The sequence below is a fragment of the Dicentrarchus labrax genome, unplaced genomic scaffold, assembly GCF_905237075.1.
Source record: "Dicentrarchus labrax unplaced genomic scaffold, dlabrax2021, whole genome shotgun sequence".
NCBI lineage: Eukaryota > Metazoa > Chordata > Actinopteri > Moronidae > Dicentrarchus > Dicentrarchus labrax.
The window spans coordinates 10930090-10954951 of record NW_026136703.1 but is presented as its reverse complement, the minus strand read 5'-3'; the positions used below and the strand labels follow the sequence as shown (position 1 = coordinate 10954951).

The 24862-nt window shown below is 40.9% G+C and overlaps 2 protein-coding genes across 2 annotated transcripts; one reads left to right on the top strand and one right to left on the bottom strand.

Annotated features, from left to right (window-relative positions):
* Window positions 1–19: 19 nt before the first annotated feature.
* Window positions 20–3016, top strand: zgc:194887 (uncharacterized protein LOC571819 homolog). Its single transcript, XM_051392614.1, has 3 exons — window positions 20–235; window positions 356–534; window positions 1716–3016. Exons 2-3 carry the CDS (start codon window positions 390–392, stop codon window positions 2408–2410), a joined length of 840 nt encoding a protein of 279 aa, XP_051248574.1. The 5' UTR covers window positions 20–235; window positions 356–389; the 3' UTR covers window positions 2411–3016.
* Window positions 3017–3600: 584 nt separating this feature from the next.
* chrm5a (cholinergic receptor, muscarinic 5a) lies at window positions 3601–13267 on the bottom strand. Its single transcript, XM_051392551.1, has 2 exons — window positions 12603–13267; window positions 3601–5587 (listed from the first exon to the last, which is right to left on the bottom strand). The coding sequence occupies exon 2, from the start codon at window positions 5515–5517 to the stop codon at window positions 3937–3939; it is 1581 nt and encodes a 526-aa protein (XP_051248511.1). The 5' UTR covers window positions 5518–5587; window positions 12603–13267; the 3' UTR covers window positions 3601–3936.
* Between the last annotated feature and the right edge of the window lie 11595 nt (window positions 13268–24862).

Genomic DNA, 24862 nt, shown 5'->3' with positions numbered 1-24862 from the left:
GGGTTTATCTCACTTGACACAGATAAGTGGAGGGTTGATGTCATTGTGATGTGAACCTGAGGCTGAAGTCCAGTTGTGACTGGGCAGGAGACACAGTGAACTCTGAATCTAAACTCAGCAGTCTGCTGGTGCTTTTCATTCAGTCAGTGTAGACCATACAGTAAGAGCGTGGGAAAAGATTTGGGTTCAGAGAGTAACATATTTCTGTCACCTTATACAGCTGGCTATACTAAAGGTAAGCACATTGATTTTACATTTCAAGATACCTTCCTTTTTTCTCCTCAGTACAGTTTTTTGTGTTCTTCATTACGTACTGAATTCAACAAGAAGCTCACAGCATTGTATGATTAATTAGACGCAGTTGGTCTGACAGCAGAGGAAAGTGAAGGATGCGGTGTGCGAGATGCTGGCTGCCAGCAGTGGCTCTGCTGTTGCTCAGTGTGTCTGGAGTTGACATGGAGCATCTCCAAGCTGAGAACCTGAATCTGATTTCTCCAGATGAGCATAACTTGGTCCTGAACCGTGGGATGAGAGGTATTTATTTGTGTACACATTCACTTTCATTTTGACTCTTCTTTTTCCTGTCTATCACAATAATGCATTTTTATTGCATTTGTTGGGGGAATTAAATGCACACAGCTCATGCATAGATTATCATGATTATCCGATTTTCCTGTGGGTGTGGGTCAAATTCCAGGCTGTAGATCCAAATTGCTTAGTGACTCATTATTGGTAAGTGTTACCTCCAGTGAGGCGATTTGTGTATCTTAGTAAGATAAGACAAGACAATAAGACAAACAGTTGTAATAGTTTGGCAATTGATCAAGGTTTTACTTTGTGTACCTGGGAGACATTGAGAAACAGTGTTAGTGTGCCGTTGCCATCAGTGTAACAACTGATTCCTGGCATTGCTGTTGACCACATTGTAGCTTTTGACACTATCACTGGGAGCTCCAAGGAATAGTAGAAATAGGGGGTATAAGGAAATATGGTTATTCGGTTTCTTGCCAAGAGTTAGCTGAGAAGATTAATATCACTGTCATGTCTGTACAGTAAATATGAAGCTAGAGCTACCAGCCTTTTCGCTTAGCTTAGCACAAAGACTGGAAACAGGGGAAAATCTATCCTGGCTCTGTCCAAAAGTAACAAAATCCAAGTAGTGTGTTTTGATCAAGAACGATAACCCTCATAAAATCATGATGTGTCATTTTCACACTTGTATTCATATAAACAAACTAAATCTGTTTTAGTGATCTTAAGAGATGTAGTGGGATTTTGTTACCTTTGGACAGATACAGGCTAGCTATTTCCCACGGTTTCAAGTCTTTGTGCTAAGCTAAGATAACTGTTGCCTGGCAGTTCATGTTTAATCGATTGACAGCAGAGTGGTATTAATCTTCTAGTCTACTGTAACTCTTGGCAAGAAAAAGAATAAGTGTTTTTTCTCCAAACACTGGCTCCAAATAGGTCCTTAAAGGGTCTCAACCATAGTTTCTTCTAAAAGCTTGGAATGGGAGAGTGAGGTATGGGTGTTGCTATCAGCAACTACACTGCCAGATACCATGGACATCACTTTAGCATCAAATGGATAGAAATCTGATCTTAGGACATATCTCCCCCAGCCCACCCATCTCTTACTAACCAACATGCTTAATCAAGTGTAATTACCCTTTACTAATTAGCAGTTATGACTCAAACATTCATTTGATCAATAGTGTTGCCCAGAGACTGCCATGAAATGCTGATGACATCTTCAGGCCAGGCCAGAGACGGGGTGTACCTGATCCAACCAGGTGACTCCCCTATCGTGGCCTACTGTGCCATGCAGGAGGGAGGCTGGACCGTGGTGCAGCATATCACCGTCAACAGCAGCGTGAATTTCGATCGTACCTGGGTGGAGTACAAGCATGGCTTTGGGGATGTAACTGGAGATCACTGGCTTGGGAATGAACACCTTCATCAGCTCACCCGTGGCCCCGGGCGCTATAAACTGGGAGTAAAACTAGTTGACCGAGACGCCATCACCAAGATGGGGGAGTATGATCCATTCCTGGTGGAGAATGAATCATTAGCATACAGGCTGAGGCTGGGGTTGTTCCAGGGCACAGCTGTAGACGCTCTGACCCTGGACACAGAGAACTACCTCCACGACAACCAAAGATTCACCACTAAAGACAGAGACAATGACAACTACTTCCAAAATTGTGCTAAGCTGGAGTTTCAGGGAGTGCCAGGAGGAGGTTGGTGGTACGACGCCTGTGCTGGTGCCAACCTCAATCGCAGGAATGTGATCTACTGGCAAAAGGACTGCAACAAGGAGCGACTGTGCAAGTACGCATGGATGATGGTGAGACCTTCAGACACAGTCAAACTGATTCAAAGTGGAGACTGCAAGAAGGATGAGCTATAAGGACATCATTGTCAGGATTTGTGATGCTGGGTGACAATGGGTTTGGCAGCTATCGAGTGTCAAGAGGAGGTAGAGCAGGCTACATGAGTGATTTTCTTCTAATAGACACTAAGCTGGACATTAAATTCACCACATTTTATTCAGAAATGCCTGGACATGATCACGAAATACTGAAAACAGCAAAAAATGAATCACAAACTTGGAACACAGTATAAAAATGCAGTACGGTTTTAGCTCTAGCTTTGTTTCCATCATACACCATTATTAATACATGAAGCAAAGCATCTCCTTCATTCCCCAAATTGCAAGTGCAGATTTCTGGTTTATCACAGTTACAAAAAAGTGTTTCATGACATTATAGCTTATGACACATGTAAAATATCGTTTGCATGTCATCTCGCATCCAATGCCTACAGAACATTTCACAAACAGCTATTTTTCCTTTTTTTCTTTTTTTTTTTTGCCACAGTACATTACAAGTTTGCCAGAAATACAATGAAGATAAGACATTTTGATTTAGCTACAGTAATTCAGAGAAAACAAATACTGTATTTCAAAAAGAAAATATCCTGAGGATAAGGAGTAATAAACAGATTATAATCATCACTGTGTGCTCTTAATTCCTCCACTGTTTTCTCATCGTAAACACTGATACTGTTCAGCAAGTTTGTCGTGTAGTTTGTACAGGTTATAGGGTAAATCAGTATGTTCAGTTTTTGGTTTATTTTATAAATGTTTGTGTTTTAATTTATGGAAACCTTACTCTTCATATTCCACTGAGATTTTGCAGGGCAGAAAACACAGAACATATGTGAAAACAATGAAGATGAATCTATATTCACTCGTCTGACAAATGACATTGGCACATGTGAAAAGGCTTTGATTATCATCAAGTTACAATCTTGACTTAGCAAACAGATTCTGACATCAGGACAACACGCATTAGCCCTTTACAATAACATAGCAATTCTAAAGTGAGCATCCTCAATACAAACACAGTACCTACAGAATAAAACACATCTGTGTGTGTTACATATTGGGTGTAAGAGCATTCAGCTTTGGGGAGGATACTGGCAATTTTTAATACTTTCAACAGTGTAAATGATCATCTTGTAACCATTTTATTATGTTGTTTTATCATGTTCTAGATATCAAACTGCATCTTGAAAACAAATACAGTACAATATGAAATGTGTTAATTGATGGGATTACCTGCAAAAGAGCATCAATTCTGGGAGAAATTACAGGTATTTCTAATATTTTAGAATCTATTTACAGTGTGACTAATTATATTGGGACAATTTTATAATGTTCTCTCTTTTCCAAAGTTTGAGCAGTAATTAACATACACTATAGTAGACCTACTGATTAATGAGCCACATTACAAATCGTACTAGCTCCTTGATATAGTATTTTTATTTTCTATATCACCTAATATGTAGAATTCAGCTTCATGACGCCAGGGTTAATAATACAAACATATAATTTACAGCCATCATCATACACCATCTTAAAAAAATAACAGTTTATGTCAGTTTGGAGCTGACCACAGGGTTTTGTCCATACCAGTACAGTTTCTCCTCAATCCTTTTCTTCTTCCACTGACAAAGTAAGAGCATACGGAAGGTCTTTTGGAAAGTCTTGTTACAAAGTGCGTAGCACATGGGATTGACAGTGCTGTTAACGTAGCACAGCCAGTAGCCCAGATGCCAGAGTGAGAGGGGAATGCAGTCTGAGCAGAAGGTGGAAATAAGCACCATGATGTTATAAGGCGTCCATGTTAGGATGAAGGCCAGCAGGATGGCACTGAGAGTCTGAGCTGCCTTCCTCTCCTTGATCAGCACCATCCTCTTCCTCTTGGTGATCTGGTTCTTCAGCGTGGCGTCTATGGGCTTAGACGTGGAGGAGGTGGATGGAACGCTCATGGACTCAGCTGAGGAGAACGTTGACGACGCCATTTTTGTGTCTCCATTTTTGCTGTGGTGCTCCACATGAGCATCTTTGGCCACGGGCTTGAACTTGTAGGACACGCACTTGCTGCTCTTCTGAGAGTTGCTTTTGGGTGGCGTCTGGAAGAAGCTATCCTCATCGTAGCTGCTGAGCTGCTCGCTCTCACTGCCCACACCACTCTTGATGGTCTCACAAGCCTGGTTCCTGAAGGAGGGCTGGAAACCCCCTGGAGACACAGGTCTGTCCTCATCCTCAGAGGAGGCATAACTGTTGAAGGTGGTCAGCTGACCGGCTTTTGACCACTCGTCATTGGTGGTGGCTGCCGATTTGGCAGCATTGCTTCTGCTGGAGGAGGACCAAGAGGCTTGGTTCCTGTCATGTGAAGCTGACCTTAATTTACAGCTAAAACAGGATCTGATAATGGTTTTCTGGGGCTGGGTGACCCGAGAGTCTGTGGGATAGTTAATACCCTGTAGCTCCGCCAGATCTTTGGTCCTCTTCTCCGTCTCCTTGTAAATCCGACAGTAAAGGATTGTCATGACTGATACAGGGATATAAAAGGCAGCAATCGCTGTCCCAAAGGTTATCACAGGCTCAGAGAAAAACTGGATCTGGCATTGCCTCTCAGGGACAGTCCTTTTCCCTACAAAGTACTGCCAGCAGATAATAGGTGGAGCCCACAGAACAAGTGACACCAGCCAGGCTAAACCTATCATGATCCCAGCTCGTCTGGGAGTCCGTTTGGCCCTGTAGGTCAGAGGTCTGGTGATGGAAAAATATCTGTCAAAACTGATCACCAACAGGTTCATGACAGAAGCGTTACTGGCTACATAGTCCACTGCCAACCACAGGTCACAGGCAAGATTCCCTAAGGCCCAGTAGCCCATCAGTATATAAGAGGTATAGAGGTTCATGGAGAAAACACCTATGATGAGGTCAGCAGCTGCCAGACTCAGCAGGTAGTAATTATTCACTGTCTTTAGCTGGCTGTTAACTTTGAAAGAGAGCATCACCAGGACATTACCCACAATGGTTATGAGGCTGACTATAGCTGACACAGTGGCAATAGTGATCACCTCCCACAGACTATGAGTGACCAGCTGGATATCCATTGTACTGGCATTTACAGTGGAGTTTAGTATGCTCTCTCCTTCCATGGTCTTCTTGTTGTTATTAGCATCCAAGCATGATAAGAATGTTTGGATTAGTCATTTTCAGGAAGATCTCCTGGAAAGAAAAGAAAGAAAATGTGATTCCTTATTCCTTCAAAAACAAGGTCCCATTCATTATCATCAACCATCCACTAGATGTCGACAATTCAGCATGTTGAGCATCAAATATTTACACTTGGCTTGACACCAAGGAGGAGAATATACAAGCTTAATATGTTTTGCTCTTTAAAACCAAAAGTAAAACCTGCCTTTGTCCTCCGTAACAGTTGATAGCATCCACTTTACTGAATTATATATAAAGTTGGTATTTAAGGGATTGTGTTTTTTATCTGCTACATCTACTGAAAAAATGTCATTAAGCTATTGTCTTCACACAGTTGACACAATTAGCTCTAGCTCATGTAAGTATACCCATATGGAGTGTTTTAGGCAATCTCTGCAAACATCTGTGGCACATTTAAAAAATCCAGGTCATTACATAATTTTGTTCCTTGCTCTAAATCCTTGCTGTTATATTAAGAGTGCATCAGTTTATAGTTCCCTAAGATGGGCATTTCTCTGTGACACTATGAAAAAGAGCATATAGCAAATCATTTGTGAAAACTGAAATCTTCCAACAAACAAATGATTATGGTGATGTTTGTAAAAGCCTTGTCCCAGTGCTTACTAGCTAACACAAAGTACATTAGCAGTCACACATAGCTACAGGCAACTCCCAGCTCACTAACGTGCAAGTTTTTGGAGTGTGAGAGAAAAATGAATTGTCTGGAGTAAATCAAAGTGGTGGTGGTGAGAAATGTCTTTATTATTTTATCAATCAAATGTGACAACATACATTTCCCTCAAATTGAATGCAAAAATAGTGGAAGAAGAAATCAAAACATGAATTGGCACTTGGATATAAGCATAAAAAACAACTTTGGTGCACTCTAAGGGAGCCAGTACTGTACATTCAGCCATGAAATTTGTTGAAAGTGTATAAAATGACAGATGCAGTATGGTGGATAAACATACAAATGTGCCTAGATTTCAAACTCACTGCCAGCTAATTTGTCAGCCATGCATCAAATTCCGATTTCTGCAGTGTATACTTCATTTTAAAGAGTGATGGCACTAAAATAATCAAATAAGCAAACATTTTCTCCTAGTCCTGCAATACTCTCTTCTCTACCGCGCCTTGGCCTATGGGATCATTCATAGAAACAGAACCATTCAGTTAGCCAACCACAGAAGAACTGGTAAAAAGCAGTATATCTATGATATATATATATATAAGTCATATCATAGATTTCTGTTCTATTGTTTGGAATTAATAGTTTGGTTTACTTTGCTAACATGTTTTCGGAGCAGTTTAGTAACTTGGCCCAGAAGTGGTGAAACACCCTATCTGTGTTATAGCTCCCAGTGCATTCTGAGTTCTCATAACAGTCAACATAAACTTTTTAAAGCAACATTATTTTACCTTAAAATAAAAGCTTCAAAATCATTTTGATGCTACACTGACTAATACTCGGGTGAATGGTGCCTCTGTCATTCACACTCGGCTCTGTAACACTTCACAGCCCAAAGTCACACACCACCAACTATGTCTTTTTACTGGATCATATTTTCTGAAAGAATGTTTTCAAGTTTTGTCCTCTGGCTATTCTGCCTCAACTCTCTGGGATTTATACAGTTTCCTGATGGAGAGAAAGATTTACTTTAGTTTAGCTAGTTAGTTCAGTTTTCCGTTCAGCACCGAGAGAGTATAGGTGTTTACACCCCTAGCACAGGAGCTTTGGACCTCCGGGAAGAGGTTTTCAGGCCAAGGGTAAGCCAGAGGGGATGCTGATGGGGAGCCAGCAGGAAATGGAACTTGGGGTCTGCAGCCTCTGTGGACATGGCAGAGGCAAATAGACCCAAATGGACATTGATGGAGGAAGCTAAGAAGAGGAAAAAGATAAAGTTATCAAGTAAGAGGCTGCCAGACAAGAATAAATCTCAGATTGGCTTTTAGCCACTGGCGATAGCTTTGCAAAACAAATCAACTACAAGACAGACGGCAAGCTGGTCTTCTTGCTGTTAGACTAGTAAGTAATATTAGATGGCTTGTTATCTTGTGTTGTTGCACTTGCTTGATGTTATGTTACATGTGAGAAGGTACAGTACCCACACATAACTACATGCCCTGCACCAGTAGAGGGCAGCAATCACCCTCCACACCCTCCTACACCCTCAGGTCAGAGCAATGGTGTGCATGCACATTTCATCCCTGGGTGCTGGACGCACCGATCAATAGTGACTGAGGGGTTACCCATGCCAACCTGAATCTGTGCATTCAAAACAATCCCACAGGAAATGTCCATGCCTTGATGTCTCGTCTTTCATGACCTACAAATGCATGACAGTGCCATGTGGTCTTGCTCTTGCCTTGAAGGTGTTTATCAAATATGTTGAAGCAGCATTAAATCCCCTGGGTTTGAGTACATTTGTATATGCGGATGGATGATTATACTCTGTGGGGACAACCCAGATTTGTACCCATTAGACTATTCAGTAGCCCATTCGAGCGTGAGGCTAGTCTCTATGTTATACTGTTCCTCTGTTGTCAGTAGAGATAATATGTTCTGCACTCCCTCCTTCCAGCTTTCTAGAGAGGACACTCCTCGGCCAACTGGACGCTGTGGTTTTGATGGGTCTTGCCCCTTGCTCTGCTTAAAATTAGGGACTTTCAGTGCCATGTTAACGCCTAGTTTCATCCAGTGTATGACGTTCCAAGATCCGAATGTTCGCATAATCATTACCTTCTTAAAAAATGACCCGTACAACAATAGTGGCATAAACCCTCCATCAGGAAGGCACAGACTGTTTGAGGCTCTCAGTGTGGAGTGACAATGAACTCCGGGGCATATGGCTTCCACAGAGAAAATCCTCCATGAGAGTTGTAGCAATTGAACCTTCAGGCCATCAGCCAGGGATGACAAATGGATGTGGATGTGTCGGCACACATGTGGGCAGAGAATCAGGTTTACACTCCCCCACCTCCCCCGCCCAGTCTGCCTTATCCCTATAGACATGCCCAAAGAGAGGCAAAGCAGTCAACACACTCATTAGCACCATGTTGGGGGATAGGCACTCAAAAATACACTGATTCAGATTCTAGCTGACCAATCCTGGCCACTCCCATATACAGTACAGACACCTGGAGTGTCTCCCATTGAAGGACCGCATAGGGGACATTGTAGTGAGAGTCAGGTTCAGAAAACTGAATGCAATCACAGAAAAACTTTATCTATGATTGCTGAGATACCAAACAGAGAACATATGGTTACTAAACTCTCTTTGTGATCGGGTGATGATGTATTTGGCATGAAATAAAGATGGCTCATGAAGCTGGATGAACATTTTTAAAGCCCTGACTGCTAAACCCATGAGGTTTGTATTCTGCTCCTTTCTCCCACAAGATCTCTTTTTTTTTCTTCTTGTGATCATCTCTCTTAACCGCTCTCTCTGCTGGAGATCTCATCGTAAGACGTTTATGCCCATGATGCAACGCTTTGGATGTAATCGCTACACTGGAGTTGAGAAATCATTTCCTAACTCATTGGCATTGCTTTAACAGTGCCAGGTTAGCAGGAGTGCCAGCGTCAGCCGGAGGCCTACACAAATAACATTCCAGTCACCGTGGGGGTCCTCCTGCAGGACTTGGGTTGTCCCTCGTCTTGTTATAGAATGGCATTTCATATCACATCAATCAAATCCCCCACATCATTACGTTGTTCAGTGTCGGAGGTGCCATGAATCTGTCCACAGATTTTGCTGCTATTTCCTGTTGTGCACAAGCTTAGCGATTTGTAGTTTTGTTCTTATTGTTTACCTTAAGAGACCTTCGTAATGAGCTCCTCGTTTTTTTCCACTGAGCTCTGTAACATTTTTGGTCTAGTCTAGTTCATGGTGTAGCTCTAGAAATGACAGTGTTAGGTTGGTTGGGGGGGGTCCAGCACTTTGCTGTGGAATTAAATATCTCAACAACTATGAAATTTGGTCCACATACTCATGTTCCTTCTTTGGGTCATTACGTAATAAGCCATTGTATACACAGCTCTTTTCAAAACAAAAATAGACTGAATGTGATCATGTTTCCAAAAAGAATGAATTAATGATGACAGCTACGGTGTTTGAGAAATGAGGATATTTCTGATTCACTGATGACTATAGCGTTGCTAAGCTTACACATACACACACAATGAATGGACTTGTTCTACCTCTTGACCTCAGCCGGTAGAACAAGTCAAGCTTGCTAATAGCTTCTAAATTGAAGCAGGAAGCTTTTTTAATGGTACACTCAGAACAGAGTGTGGGGTAAACATGGACTGCATCACTATAAATAGTGAATATGGTCTTATGGCCTGTTTTTGGACTTGGACATCAAATGTGACGCACAGAGGGGAAGAGCATCCTGATGCAGTCTGGTCATACAAAAGCTTTGAAAAATAAAGATACTGCAGAATTTCTGGTAGCATACTGTGACTTGGTCATACGGTGTATGGTGAAAAATATCATACCCAGAGGTCAGTACTATGAATCAGGGCCAAATACTGGCGCAAAGACATTTTGCTCTCACTCTTGCCAAGAAAACTGAAAACTTCCTCATTACATATACATCCTAAGAGTATCTGACTGCTTCCTGAAATATCGTGTTCAGCTCAGTATGCATAAGTAATGGTCATTGATCCAGTGATTAACAGTGCCCAGTCTCTGAGCGAGGACAGACTAGGTAGCACAAATCCGTCCTGAGCCTCTATACCGAGTGCAGAGGCGGACATGTTGAAGGGTGGCTTCCTGCAGGTCCTCTGGCACCTGGCCATCAGTGCTCCTGTGCAGTGGCTCCATACACTGGCCCCCACCAGGCCTTCCAGTCATACATAACCTTTTTCTTCCCACTCCTTTGGTTGCAGCACAGCTGCTCTGTACAGCAGAAACGTAAAAAGCAAATAGCATGTGTGTGGCATTTAAAAGAAAGGGAAAGAAGATGAGAGAGACCAAAAGGAGAAGCAGAAGAAGGCAAAAGAGAGGCGAGTCAAAGCAAAGGAGGCAAAGGACACCATGTGTGTCTGCGTAGTGGATATGTATGATGTGCAAATCAGCCCAGAGCTTTTTGTCACAATGGTTCATGCATCCTGTAGTCAGCCCACTGACCCATGGTTAAGATTCCTGCATATGTAAGGACCTAAGAAATACTTGAATCATTCTGCGTATCCGACACTGGAGGAGAAAATAAGCGGATTATAAATGTTCACATGTAAGACTCCGAAACATGCAATATGGAATGTTTATCAACATGTCAGTGTTGGTATACTTATCAATCATAGCAGCATATATTTGGATGGACAATGTTAGGTGTAAACAAGTTGAAAATAAAAGTAAGAACATATACTCTGTAATGCAGCGTATACTTTCGGGCTCTTTGTTTATTAAACACCTAAATATTTTCTCCCCAGTGATTTTAAAACAAGTACAAACTTGAATTACATCTCTTTTACGATGAGGAATGATGAATATGATCATTAGATGAATGTTATGATCTGCTTATGGACACCCCAGTGGTTTTGGCAGCTGCTGAAGGGAATAAAACGATAACGCTTAATGCCTGTAGGAGTTCTTTTTTATGAGCGACAACAACATTTCATTAATGCCCCATCATTTGGATAATGATCTGGCTATAAATTCATTTGTGTTCTCGTATGAAGAGTTTTCTAAATATGGATCTGTGTCTGTTGCTGTTTTTGCCTCTAGGTTTGTCTACCCTGTGTTATGGGCTGTTTGTCCCAGCCCATTACATTTGTCTTCAAAAACAAATAACCTTTTGAATAACCTCCATGCTGTTTAAATATCAATTTTAAGTTTATAGGGGGGACGCACAAAAACGCATGGACAATAAAACATATCTGTGTTTCCCTCTCAAACTGCTATCTCAGTTTGTTAAGATGCTTAAAATTAAGCTCACTGGCACACTATAGAGGAAATTAGAGCCAAATGAGAGCAGGTCTGATGTCATAGTATATCCCTGCTGGACAAATCCCAAGCCAACATTTACAATCACAAATAATGTGATTTAAAGTAAAAATGCTGCACAAAAACAAGTCAAGTCTGGTCTACTGTCTGGTCATGTTTTTTTTCTTGACCCACAAAAATACTGTTTTATGGCAGCCACTTCCATAGTCCATTCCATTTTTTAAAAGAGCACCAGCACCTTTCTACAGTTTTTGCAACACCTCACAAGATCTGTGGGGACTGGATGGACTCGTTAAAATCACGCTTCACTGCTTAATCCTTCCTTGTTTTGTCATTTCCACTTAATCAAAGACAGGAGGGGAAAGCAGGTGAGAGCCGCGTGCTCTAGCTTTTTGAAGAAAAATATCGATCTCTCTTGGTCTTTTGGGAGAGAAATAAAGAGAGAATTAAAAAAAACACGAATTCCACATTTTTACCATACAAGGATACCATTTTGAATTTTTAAAAACAAGGAGAAAGGAGGAGTAGGCAGGAGAAAGGGTGTGGTAAAAAATAGGATTGTGCTTTAAAACTGAGCGTACTACTGACAGGCTAAGAGTGAAATAGGAATATGTGGAGGATGGATGAAGGCAGATGTGAATCTGAGATGAAGACTCACAAGTTAAATGAGTGTATAAAACAGATATGCCACTTACAGCCTATGAAACACACATTCCTTCAAGTTATTTTGCAAGAATTAGTAGCCTTTAAAATGTACTTGATATGTGACCAAATAAATACATATCCAGTCTAATGTGAGCACTTTTCTATACACCAAGTCTTCCAGAAGAACAGATGCACACACATCTTTCCGGCTGCACATCCTCGGTTGCATTCATTAAGGTAAAAGGCTACATTAAAAATACATGCTGAGACCTCTCAGACATGCACTTGTGCACACATGACTCTATTCCCCCTTAAATCCAGGTCATGCCTTTGTGCATTCATCAAAAAGTGCATATGCAATCACTCATGAGTCTCTAGAGACCATGAAACAAGTCACTAATGTAAAGGGGGGAAAAGATGAACATACTCACAGTTGACTTTCCTCAGATCTCACAGTTTTCTGTTTAAGGGCAGACTGTGTCTCCTGGTGAGAGCAAAGTTCATAGTTAATCCCTTTGTTTTGCCTGGGAAGCCTTCAGGTCAAGTGTGGCGCTGAGGAACAGGATCACAACACAGTTGGAGGGAGGATTGAGGTGGATGAGAAATCCTGCCGACTTGACCCTCGCATGCCAGAGGAGAGCACAATGGCAGAGGAGAAAGAGGACGAAGAGTAGGAGGAGGAGAAGTGGACACCAGAAGGCTTCAGTCATCCCTGCTCAAGAGGCGCAGCAGAACAGAGCATCATGTTCCCCATCAGCTGTCCAGCACAGCCACCGTGTGTCCAGATGAGAAAAGTATCCTCAAGTTGCAGAGCATCCTTCCCCGGTCATTCATAAATTAGTAGAATCTGCATGGGAGCCAAAGGAAGAAGACGAGAGAGAACTTTTCCTCCCAGTGTGAGCTGAGCTGGGTGAAGTGTGCCGCCTCTCAGGCAAGTTGAAGCAGAATGTCACTGAGAGGCTGCCTGACGCCTGAGCCAAGTCACTGCTACTGCCACACTGCTGCCGCTGCTGCTGCTGCTGCTGCTGCCTTTGCATCTATACTCTGGCTGACGCTACAGTAGCTTGCTGGGAGGAGAAATTCCCATAGGGCTGAATGGTTCATCATGTTTCGGGACAGTGAGCATGCAGCTCAGACCACAGAGTGTGAGAGGGAGGAAGGAGGGGGGGGAGGAGGTGGCCGGGTGGCCTCAAGGGATTTGTTTTGGAAGGTGTGGGGGGGGGGTGTGTGTGTGTGTGTGTGTGGCGTGTGGTGTGTGTGTGTGTGTGTGTGTGTGTGTGTGTGTGTGTGTGTGTGTGTGTGTGTGTGTGTGTGTGTGTGTGTGGAGGTCGTGGTTATGGAGAGAGTGGTGTTTAGTCAGACCAGTCAAGCCAAATCCTGTTTTAGTGTGGTTGAATGTGTGTGTGTGTGTGTGTGTGTGTGTGTGTGTGTGTGTGTGTGTGTGTGTGTGTGTGTGTCACATAAACCATTAATTACCTCCAATAGCATGTCTTTTGTCTGTGCTGTACAGAAAAGCAAGAAGAGACAGGGGCTATCACCACTCCCGGCTCTCTCAGTGTTTGAACTGCATTGAGGCTAAAGCAGCGTGGCTATCAGCAAACTCATCTGCGGAGCATAAAACACCACCACTGCCTTTGTGTGAGTGCTGACATGGCTTGGCCAGATAAGCAGACCACTGAAGTGACAGATGTTTTTCACTGGGACCTTTGTATGTGTGATTGTGTGTGTGTGTGTGTGTGTGTGTGCATGTGTTTATACAACACGCATGCCATTGTGCTGATTGGGAAATTATTTTCTCGGCATTAGGCGACTGCCCTGAATGGGTGTAAAGTCCTTATATGCTATAATCCGGATGATGGAGGCTGATCTGTCCTATGAGCTCCCATCAAATCACCAGTGAGATGCACTAATAAATCCAGTTGCTGCCAATACATTGCCATACAATGCTTTGAATGTTAGGATGTACTGTTGGTATTTTCCCTCATACAATTTATGCCACTGGCTCATATTCACAAGGTCACTGGACACAATTGGCTCTTGATTTTATACTCATTCATTGTGGAGAATTATCAAAATACCCTAATTTTAAGCTCTGGATATCTATATACTATATATCTAGTGTTATACTGTATCTATACTATATGTATAGCCTGATAAAGTGGTTCCCAACCCGAGGGACACTGCCAACAAATGGTAAGATAAATCTGAGGGTTAGTTAGAAGGTTAACCTCCTATACAGCAGGGAAGACGTGACTATGGGTGGTACAGAAACATTACTTTGTTTTGAAGAGTCACGAGCCAAAAAGGCCGGGAACCACTTGTCTCATGTATTGAACTAAAATGTATTTTGATAGCATACTTCTAGATCAGACTTCACAAAGTGCTTCACAATAAAAGACAGAAGAAAGACGTAAAATAGATAATAATATGGAGATAAAAATAAAAATAGATAATAAGCTGGAGTTGGTATTCATGCAATGATAATATGATAATAAGACCTCTGTGTTGATACACACAGAATAAAGAGCTGCACTTTGCCCTGTGGTGCAGAGGAAGCCGGTTAGTGGACAGCAGATAGACGAGACTCCCTCCTATACATCATACTGACATTTGTCATAACACAGCTCTCACGCTGAAATGATTTTGCTGCTAGATCAGGGCTACAGTACATGCCAATGACATGATTAATGTGTTTCATGAAAATCCCACCATGTCTGTTCCACAGAGCACCGTATATCCCCACCCAGCCGCCCCTCCACCTTCCACCTCGCCTGACAGTCTAATCTAATGCCATTTCCAGGCAGCTGGCCAAAGGACAGACACCTGGCTCATCATTACCGTTAAATTGCTGACCGACACAAAGTTTAGAGTGTAGTCATTTTTTTTATGTGATACATCCACACATTAACATGCACACAAAAGCATATGTGCGCACACCAACTAGCCGTACAAGCTGGTTCATATTGGTTATATTTGCAGGATATGTCTTATTGATTAAATTGCAAAAATTGATTCGAAATAATGTCAAGCCCATGCATTATTAACTTTCTAATTACATGTGCTGTTAAAAACTGATAATAGATCAGTAACTGAAATTAAGCATATGACCTTTAACACTACAGACAAAGCATAATGGTTTTCCAGTACACCTCACTGAACCTAGAAGTGTTCTTGTTTCCAGACATCTTTTTGATTTTGATCACCCCTGCCTCGTCCTCTCTGGAAAACAATATTCACAAGGCTTCTAATGATAGCAAACGATGGCAGATGTCAGGGAAGCACTGAAGCCCTCTTTCATTCATGCATCCTCGTCTCTGCTCATCTGCATCCTAAAGGCACGGCTGTTTTTGTTTTTCTACAGGTTACTGTCTGATCACTGCATGCCTGTGAGAGAGACAAGATGGGGGAGGACATCAACACAGCCAGAGATGGATTACATCTGTCCACAGTCCACAGGGGCTTGCTTATCTCCTGACCCAATTGTGCACCCATATGCTGGCAAAATAAAAAAAAAAGATCAGCCTCTGCACGATGCAATCTTTTTTTCTATCTTTTTTTCCCTCAGTCTAAAAGTATTTGTGCTTAAGAGTTAATGACTATTCCTGGTAAATGAACTTCATTTAGATGACCACTGCTCTTACACTTTTGTTGTTGTTGTTGCCAAATTAGAGCCCTAATCACTATAAATATCCAGCAGAATAACCTGGCTGACACGATCAATGGCTCACTTTGGAGCCCCTTTTAATCTAGTTTATCCCTGGCATATGTGTCCCTCCACACTGGCTGAAAGAATTGACTCTTCTGATGTCCTTCTCCCTTCAAGGCTTTGATGAGCAACAAATGTTTATCTGCAGTCGTGCCTGCCTATTCTTTTTCTTTTTTTTCTCTCTCTCTCTCTCTCTCCCTCTGGCCCCAAGCAACAACTCCTGTTTGACATAATGATTTGCCAATACCTTGTACTGTACTCAGTAGATTTACAAGTCCCCCTACTGTGGAGCTCGCTTTTATCCCTGTGTAGAAAAGACTGGTTTGTTTTGAGCCCTTAGATTATAAGATACACAGGGGTTTCCTGTTTCAAGCAGTTTGCTGCACAAATACCTTGTTTTAAACCTTTTGATGATTGCATGATTTTTAAGAAAGTTAACCAGTATTTGATCAAAGCTACTGAATAGAACTTATGTTAAGGCTCATGTATACATAAGTGCTTACTGGAATTAGAATCTAAAAGCACTATCCATGTCGCTAACAAACAGTAAATGAGTGAACCACCAGCTTTGTACACCTACTCTACGTACCAATCAGCTGGGGCTGGGTGGCACATGAGCTCTCCCTCTGTACAATGCAACTTTAATGTTGCCTTGACAGAGGAGATTAGGTGGAAGGCAGCTCTGATTGAGCTGTTATTGTGGGCCCGTGGTTTGCACTCCTTTAAGGACATTCAACACCGACTCCTCAGACACTCCTGCGTCAACAACAATGACCTTGTCTGGATGAGACCCAGGCTGACCTGTGCACGTGTCAGATACCTGTGTGACTGTGTGTTAGGAATAAGGAATAAGCGCTACCTCTATGAGCCATACTGATAATGTTTCAGATCACAGCCCGTGACGCAACTGTCCATTTTATATTTATGGTTTTAATATGTGTTGTTTTTGTCATTTTTGTTTGTTTGTTTTTTAAAATCATGCATGAGTAAGGCCAGTTTAGATGGCTTTTACGTTTTAGTGACAGTGCACTACCATTAAGACAAAGCATGGGAAATGTGGGCGAATGCTCCTTCATTACAGTGTAAGTTTGGGGTCTGTAAGATAAAAATAAAGCAGTCACCTCCATTTCACTGTAGCCTAACTACAGTGTGGTAACAGGGTGTGCAGGCTGTAAAAAAAGACAGTCCAAAAGAGTAATGACAGTGTATACAACAGAAACATTTTGGGAAATATGCTTACTTGCTTTGTTGCCATGACTTTTATGAGAAGATTGATAACCACCCCCTGCATCCAATAGGAAGCTAATGTCACACGCTAGTTACCCTAGCTTAGCATGAACGCTGGAAACAGGGGGAAACAGCTATCCTGGCTCTGTTTAAAGGTAAGGAGTTTGCCAGTTCATTAATCACTGATCTTCAGAAGTGCTGTTGTACAGATTCTTTTGGTTTTTTTACCTTTGGACTGAGCCAAGCTTGCTGTTTCCATTTGTTTCCTGTCTTTATGCTAAGATAAGCTAACCGGCTGCTGGCTCCAGCTGCATATTTATCATACAGAGTGGCAACAATCTTCTGATCTAACTCTCTGCAAGAAAGTAAATATTTCACAAAATTTCAATTTCTTATTATGAGTATTATGATATCTGGTGGTGTAGCTATGAATTTAAGGTGGATGCCACAGTCTAAATGATTGAAATGGCCCAAGGAAACAAGTGTAAATAAATAAATGTCTCTGTTTAACAGGCTGTAAAATAAACCAGTCCCTTATTTACCCATTTACAAAGTATTAACAAAAATATTATATGTGAGTTGATGTAGCATCACTTATTACTGTATAATTACACAGTGCTTGTATTATATACATTATTATATATTACATTACTCTCTGAATACATATTTCAGGTAGCCTAATGGTATTTTGGATGGCATTGTTGCTACTGATAGGTACTCAATTCATTGGTATGTACAAAATAATGACACTGTAATTTGTGGGCTGTAATCTTTACTGCCACATTTATCTATTTAATTAAAGGTCAAATTTAGGGAATAAAGAAAATTAACATTCAGCACAGTTGCTCACACATCTTGACAATGCAAAAAGAAAGACAACAAGTAAGAACTGCTGGATTAAAGTTTTTCTCCCATCATCCTAACGGAGTTGCCGTTGTCCTTGTTTATGTAGGTGTGTGATATGTGAATGCGTTCATGTGCATACTGACGCAGATCCTGTTGTGGACACTGTGTACAAGATGTCCAGACTCCCTCCCTATCAGGTCGTCCAGTCACCATCCGTCTGAATTATTGGTCGCCTGAAAAGGGTGTCAAGGCTTCAAATGAGCTCGGCCAATGCCGCAGAGAATCTTATCAGCAGCAGCCAAATTTCCACTGTGAAGAGAGAGAGAGAGAGAGAGAGAGAGAGAGAGAGAGAGAGAGAGAGAGAGAGAGAGAAATTAAACGCCTTTTCAACAAAGCTTGCCCCAGCCCGACCCCAGAGAGAAAAAGTGGTAGAGAAGAGAGTGAAAATAATTGATAAAGGGTGTTCAATATCTGATCTCTCGCTCCATCTGACTCTGCTCATCTGTCTGGGCACTGTCCTGCTCTCATGTTGTGGCTGGCTTTGCAGGGCGGTCTGTGTCTTTTTAATTACTGTAATTCAGGACCACCCACTGAATGTCTCCATCTGCCTCTCTCTGAGGTGAGACATGGAAAATTCCTCAAAGAGAGAAGGTCCAACCTTCCAAACAGCAGTGAAGTAGATCCATCATCTTAATAATCACCCTCCATGGACAAGGAGAAGTCGAGGGCAATTAAATCTTCTTCATTGTCTGTTTATTCTTTAGAGGAGATTTTTTTAACCCACAGTTCAACCTAGTAACTCCAGGATGACAAAGCTTATTTTTTTCACCCCTGATGAGATTCAATTCAATTCAATTCAATTTTATTTGTATAGCGCCAATTCATAACAGAAGTTATCTCAGGACACTTTTCAAATAGAGCAGGTCTAGACCGAACTCTTTAAAACATTATTTACAGAGACCCAACAGTACCACCATGAGCAAGCACTAGGCGACAAGGGCAAGGAAAAACTGCCTGTTAAAAGGCAGAAACCTAGGACAGGTCCTTCGGCTCTAGGTGGATGGTCGTCTGCCTCGACCAGTTGGGGTGAGAGAGAGAGAGAGACAGAGAGAGAGAGGGGAGAGAGAGAGAGAGAGAGAGAGAGAGAGAGAGAGAGAGAGAGATGAATCCTTGTTTCCATCCTGAGGACATTGTTCTAATCTGCTTAATTCACATGCAATGTTAACCCTAATAGGAGGATTTCTCATGCAATATCCCGAGGTATAGTATGTTTTAGTGAAACACGCTATGGTGGATGAATCCACTATTTATCAATGTGGAAAATCTATAAGCCACCAGCCACAGTTTCTGCTCATGCTGCTTATGAGAAATTTCTCCATGAGGGGAAGTTTTGCAATCAGGTCTTCTGCTTGGTAAGTGGTGATTAAAAAGATCATTTTATTGGATAATAGTAACAACCGTTTGCACTTTGTTAGTATAATCATATCTTTGCACTGATTTGTGTATTATTATGATATACCTCACATTCCTGTACAGTCAACATTATAACATGAAGCATTAAATAACTATAAATGCATGTCTGTATTTTACATGCATGCTGTGTGTGTGTTGTAGTTAGTTATTCCTAATGAACCTTATTATACCAATATAAGACAAAACACAATATCTACTAAGCTTGCACTAACCAGCCTATTACAGGGCATTATTGTCATTGTATAAAGAAATGTGTTATATTTTTAAATCTACATCTTTAGGTGTCCTTATCTTGTTTGTTTTGTGATTTATATGCTTTAAAACTGCAATTTCCCTTTTATTAATTTGATCAAAGTTGGAAATTTGGTAAATATGTTCATTCATTTTCAGTATCAATCTTCTATCTAACTCTGCAAGAAAGCACACTGTGCCTTCACGATGCTCGGAAAGAAAGAGACTATGACAATTCAGGAGATCACACTTCATCTTTTTCTTCATAGGTGTCCATATGAAGAATAAAATGAAGTCTGATCTGAAAATTAACTGGGATGTCATCTCAGTTTGTTTTCGACACCTTCCATAGAGTAGGTGTTTTTTCTATGTAGCCCTGAACTGCTATTTCTTGCCCAAATTTCAATGTGTTAATCATATATTTCAACACGAATATATCTTCTAACTCACATACAAACACAGAGTTTTTGCTCCTGTTTCCATCCTCTTGAATTTTTTGCTCACACTACAATATAATCAAAACCTTGCATGTCTACTTCAAAAAGAAGATGCACTCAAAACAAACACAAATGGCTGATCAATGCCGTTTGGTTAAAATTATATAAATTATTGCTTCAAAGAGGGAACACAGGACACACGTCACATCAAAGCGCTTCTACATTTGCAACTGGTTACTAAATCAAAGACTTTTGAAAATTTCTCTCTGTTCAACTGATGTTGAACAGAGAGAAATTTTCACACTACAGTCTCTTCTTTCTCATAGATTAAGACTTTTTTTTTATTTTTAACATTCACACTCAAAATTTTGTGTGGTCCAAAAGGCACTATTAGATTCTGCTATACCAAAAACAGCCTGACCCAGTTTAAGAATGTGAGTTACATACTGACACCAAGTTTTTTGCCTCTAACAATGAAAACTCTGCTTATATAATCCACTGGTACATGACCTGTGAGGCTGACTTGTGACGTTTTATTGTAGCCCGGTGTTTTGTTTGTGTGAGACTCAAAGAGAAACAAAGAAAAGGAGATATTTGACTTGACAAATGAGTGTTCTTGCTCCATTAACATGTAATCATTTTTGTTTTGACACCACAGATCTGGCATTAAAGAGGGATTGCTCAGAAGGCCGTCTCATACCTGTTCACCCACACTGTTGCGGCAGCGATGAGTCAAATGAAGGGCAGACAAGAAGTGCATGACAAACAGATGTCTTACTGGCACCTGAATGAGAATGTGGAAGTATGTTTAAAAGTCGAAAAATAAAAGACTAAAGAGTTAGGAATATTTTTACTTCTCGAGGAGTTATGAAATGCCATAACCACAGATGCAATCAAGGTCCTGTCTCGCCACCTTTCAATCTACCCACTTTTACTAAGATTTTTGAATGCTCGTCACACCTAACACTGTTCAATGACGGATTGTTCTTTCAATATATTTAGCTTTCAGAATCGTTGCTGTTATCCCTCATTTGAGTCTACCCACCGCCTACCAGTGCTTGTATTGGGACTGTTCTGGTTACAAAAACAAACTGTCACTTAAACAGTGCTGCACACCCCTCACTGTCAAACATGCATACTAGAAACAATTAACACAAAAGTCCAACAAATGAGTGACCAGACCATTAGTTGATGCAGAAAACGCAAACAATATGGGCTTAAAGGTGTGTGAGATTTCGCGGGATCTATGCGCTCTACATTTTATGATTTTTGCAGCCACCATACTTTTTCCTGATTGCTAAGAGGGCAAGGGTGAGGTGAGGGGTATTCAGATGGTTGCAATTTACAATCTTGCCAGTAGACTTCCTACACACTGGACCTTCAATAATGGTACGTTGAATTTAAGAAGTTTGGCCCAAAACAAGGTCACCTCTTGCCTTTACTGAATTTGGGTATAAGTAGCAGGGGAAATGGCTGGATTATTTAAAGGAACAGCTTGACATTTTGGGAAATATGCTTACTCACTTTCTTGCCAAGAGTTAGATGAGAAGATCAATACCACTCTTATATACTGTATGCCCATTAAATACAAAAGTCCTGTCAGCAAAGTAACCTAGCATGCAGACAAGAAACAAGGGGAGAGAGCTAGCCTGGCTCTGTCCAAAGGTAACTAAATTAGCATACTAACATATCTGAAGTCCACTAATTAACAAGCTTTATCGTGTTTGTTTAATCTGCACAAAAACTAAAGTGTAAAAACAATAAGGTTGTGCAAAGATAAGCTAACCAGTTGCTCATGGTAGCTTCATATTTATTGCCCAGATATGAGAGTGGCATCAGGTTTCTCATCTAACTCTCAGTAAGGAAGCTAATTCGTTTGAAATGGATTCTAATAACCAACTATGTTTAATTAGTTACATTTCCAGTTTCCAGTTACAATACATGACTTTTGAATACCCACCGTTAAAGAAAACATCATAACAAATTAGATCAAAAAAGCAGTTATTAGATATCTTGTAGCTGGGATGGAGTCAAAAGTGCCTGGTTTAAGACTTAGGTGTTTTTAAAGAGTTGTACACTTCATAACACAATATAAAGACCAAGAACATTCAAGATAAATACCAATGTGAATATTGGTTGTGAAAGTGGATAGCATATAAAGCATTTACTGCAACAACTGGATCGACACATATATTTGGTGGAATTGCCTTTTCTCTTATACACTGTGAGCATATAATACACTGAGATGCCAATCCCCCGAAAGGGCTATTCAAAACAGACCCCAACAGACATATTAAACTGAGTTATAGCATACACATCAGGCATTAGATGAGAAATGCCTTCACCAGGTACGGCGATAAGCTGAAGGTTGGAGTGATAGGGAATAATAAACAGGCAGTAAGAGTGTAGCAGTCAGCAACAACAACAAGCAAAGAAATATACAGTGGAAAGAACTATCTCATTATCTTGATTTAATGTGATTGGGAAATGTTTCAATGTGATTGGTAATCAAAGAGTCAGCTGAGACTGAACTGCACTACAAGAGCTAATGTGATCCTTCATTCATCATATGTCATTTTTCATCAGTGATAATGAATATAGTGTCTATGTGCAGCCCTGTGGTGGCAAGAGATAAATAATTTTGGGAGACAAGGTAATCTTCCAACCTTTATCACATAGTCATAACTATTGCATAGATCCTTCGCAGTTGCTTCAGAGTTTGTTCCTACTGGCACATTTCTCTCTCATCCATTAATATTGTACCTCAGAGCAAACATCCCACAACAACAGGAATGCAAAACAGCAGCCAAGTGCATCCGATGTTTGAAGCCATTTAAAATGGAATACCTTTCCCAGCAAATGCTTTGAAGTTTCATTTGAAATCACTGCAGTGGATTTGAGCCAGGATTGATTTTTGCTGAGAATGCAGCATTCAGGAAGTTCCAATTGTTTCAAATGGACTGTCAGATGATTAAAATAAGAGGCTGTTTCACAGTAAAATATTTTTCACTGTCTGCAAATGCATATCGATCTCTGGAGACGAATGTCGTTAGATCACTGTGTTGTTGCATACATTGCCGCTTGGTATACTGACTTTAAACATGGTTTAAATTGATTTTTTGTGTTAGATCCAAAGACGTACTTTTAGAGAAAGCCTGCTGGCTCTAATTCTTCTTATTATCTGTCTTGTTGTAATTCTTCTCATTATTATTTTCTTCTGTCAAGCTCTTCTTCTGATTCAATTCTAGTTGTTGGTCCTGGTCTTGTAACCACATAAACTCCAGTTCTTTTTCTTTTTCTTTTTCTTTCTTCAGACTATTGGGGTTTAGTAAATAATGGGCGATGATAACTGAAATTATTTTCTGCGCATAAATATGGATTTTTCTTTTAAACAGCTAAAAACCTCAAATAATGAGCCTGTGAAGATAATACATAGTCAGTTACTCCTTTAGAGTTAAACCAACAGGAAGACTATTAGTTTACCTAAAAAAGTGTTGTAAGGTAATCCTCTATCAGTGGAAGCTCGATTGTGCTTTACATAAAAGACAACAATGCTCAAACAAGGAATTAATCAACTAAATGTCAACTTTCTTAATAAGAAAAAAGAACAATGAACAGCCACTCGGCTCAGCGTGGAGCAGCTGAGGAAAATGGCAAGGCATGGACAACTATGACTGCTTACTTTAAAGGCTGAGATCCTCCTTCACGCAATGCCTTTTCCCCCACAGCAGAACATCATTATTCATCAGCAAACCTGTGGAGACAATGCAACAGTAAGGGGAAGAAGATAGGAAAAAAAGTTCAATATAAAACATATTAGGCCCATAGGTCACAAAAGGTGTGTTCGATTTATATACTTTGAAGATTCGTTCTGAGATCTATGAGATGTTCATTGTGACTTGATCACCAAATTATATTACATTCAAAGGGAAACCTAAGGAGCTTCAATCACACTGTACTGTACAATTACAAGATCTTACTGTGTGGATGTAGATGTAGACAAAAAAAAGAGAAGGATGTATTTTGGGAAGGATGTATCTGTACAGGATGGAATATTTCCTTTATTTACCAATATGTGTAGTGTTGTTGATAAGTTAGAAATGGCCTCAGAGCACAAGACTGCCAAACCCTATCCAAGCAGTGGATACTGAGTTACACCACCATGCTTGTGCTGAATACCAAAATCACAAGCTGTAAGGAGGTTTATCACTTTACTGCTGTGCTGGAGGCTCTCGCCATGCTCTCCTGGGCTCGCCGGACCAGACATTCTGCAGCAGAGATATAGTCAAAGTCTTTGCAGATTAAGTGACGTCTTTCAAAAAGTAGCTTTTGCAGGACAAGATGTGACCCACAAAGACATTTATGACAAAAGGAAAAAACGTCAAAAATAGAGTTGTACATTAATCCACTGTGACTCATCGCCATGAGAACAAAAGAATATGTTTTGTGCTCTGCATGGTGACTCATTCACTTTTCCCGCCTCCTCTCCTCTGTTCTGTCACTTTCATTCTCCATCTTTCTCCCTCTCTCCATATCTCTGTCCGTATTCCTTAGAAAGCATTTCATGCCTGAGCAAAGTGCATCTGCTTATCTTCATCCATACCCCATTGCCCTCCTTATGGCCTCAAGGTCCACAGGCTTTGAATTTCTTCGGGTGACAGACCAACTAAGGCTTACCTCAGTTCACGCTGATGCACCTTGGGGAGCCATGTGTTGATGGTTACACACTTACAGCACCTACATTGTAGGCTACAGAAACAGTGAAGAAGTA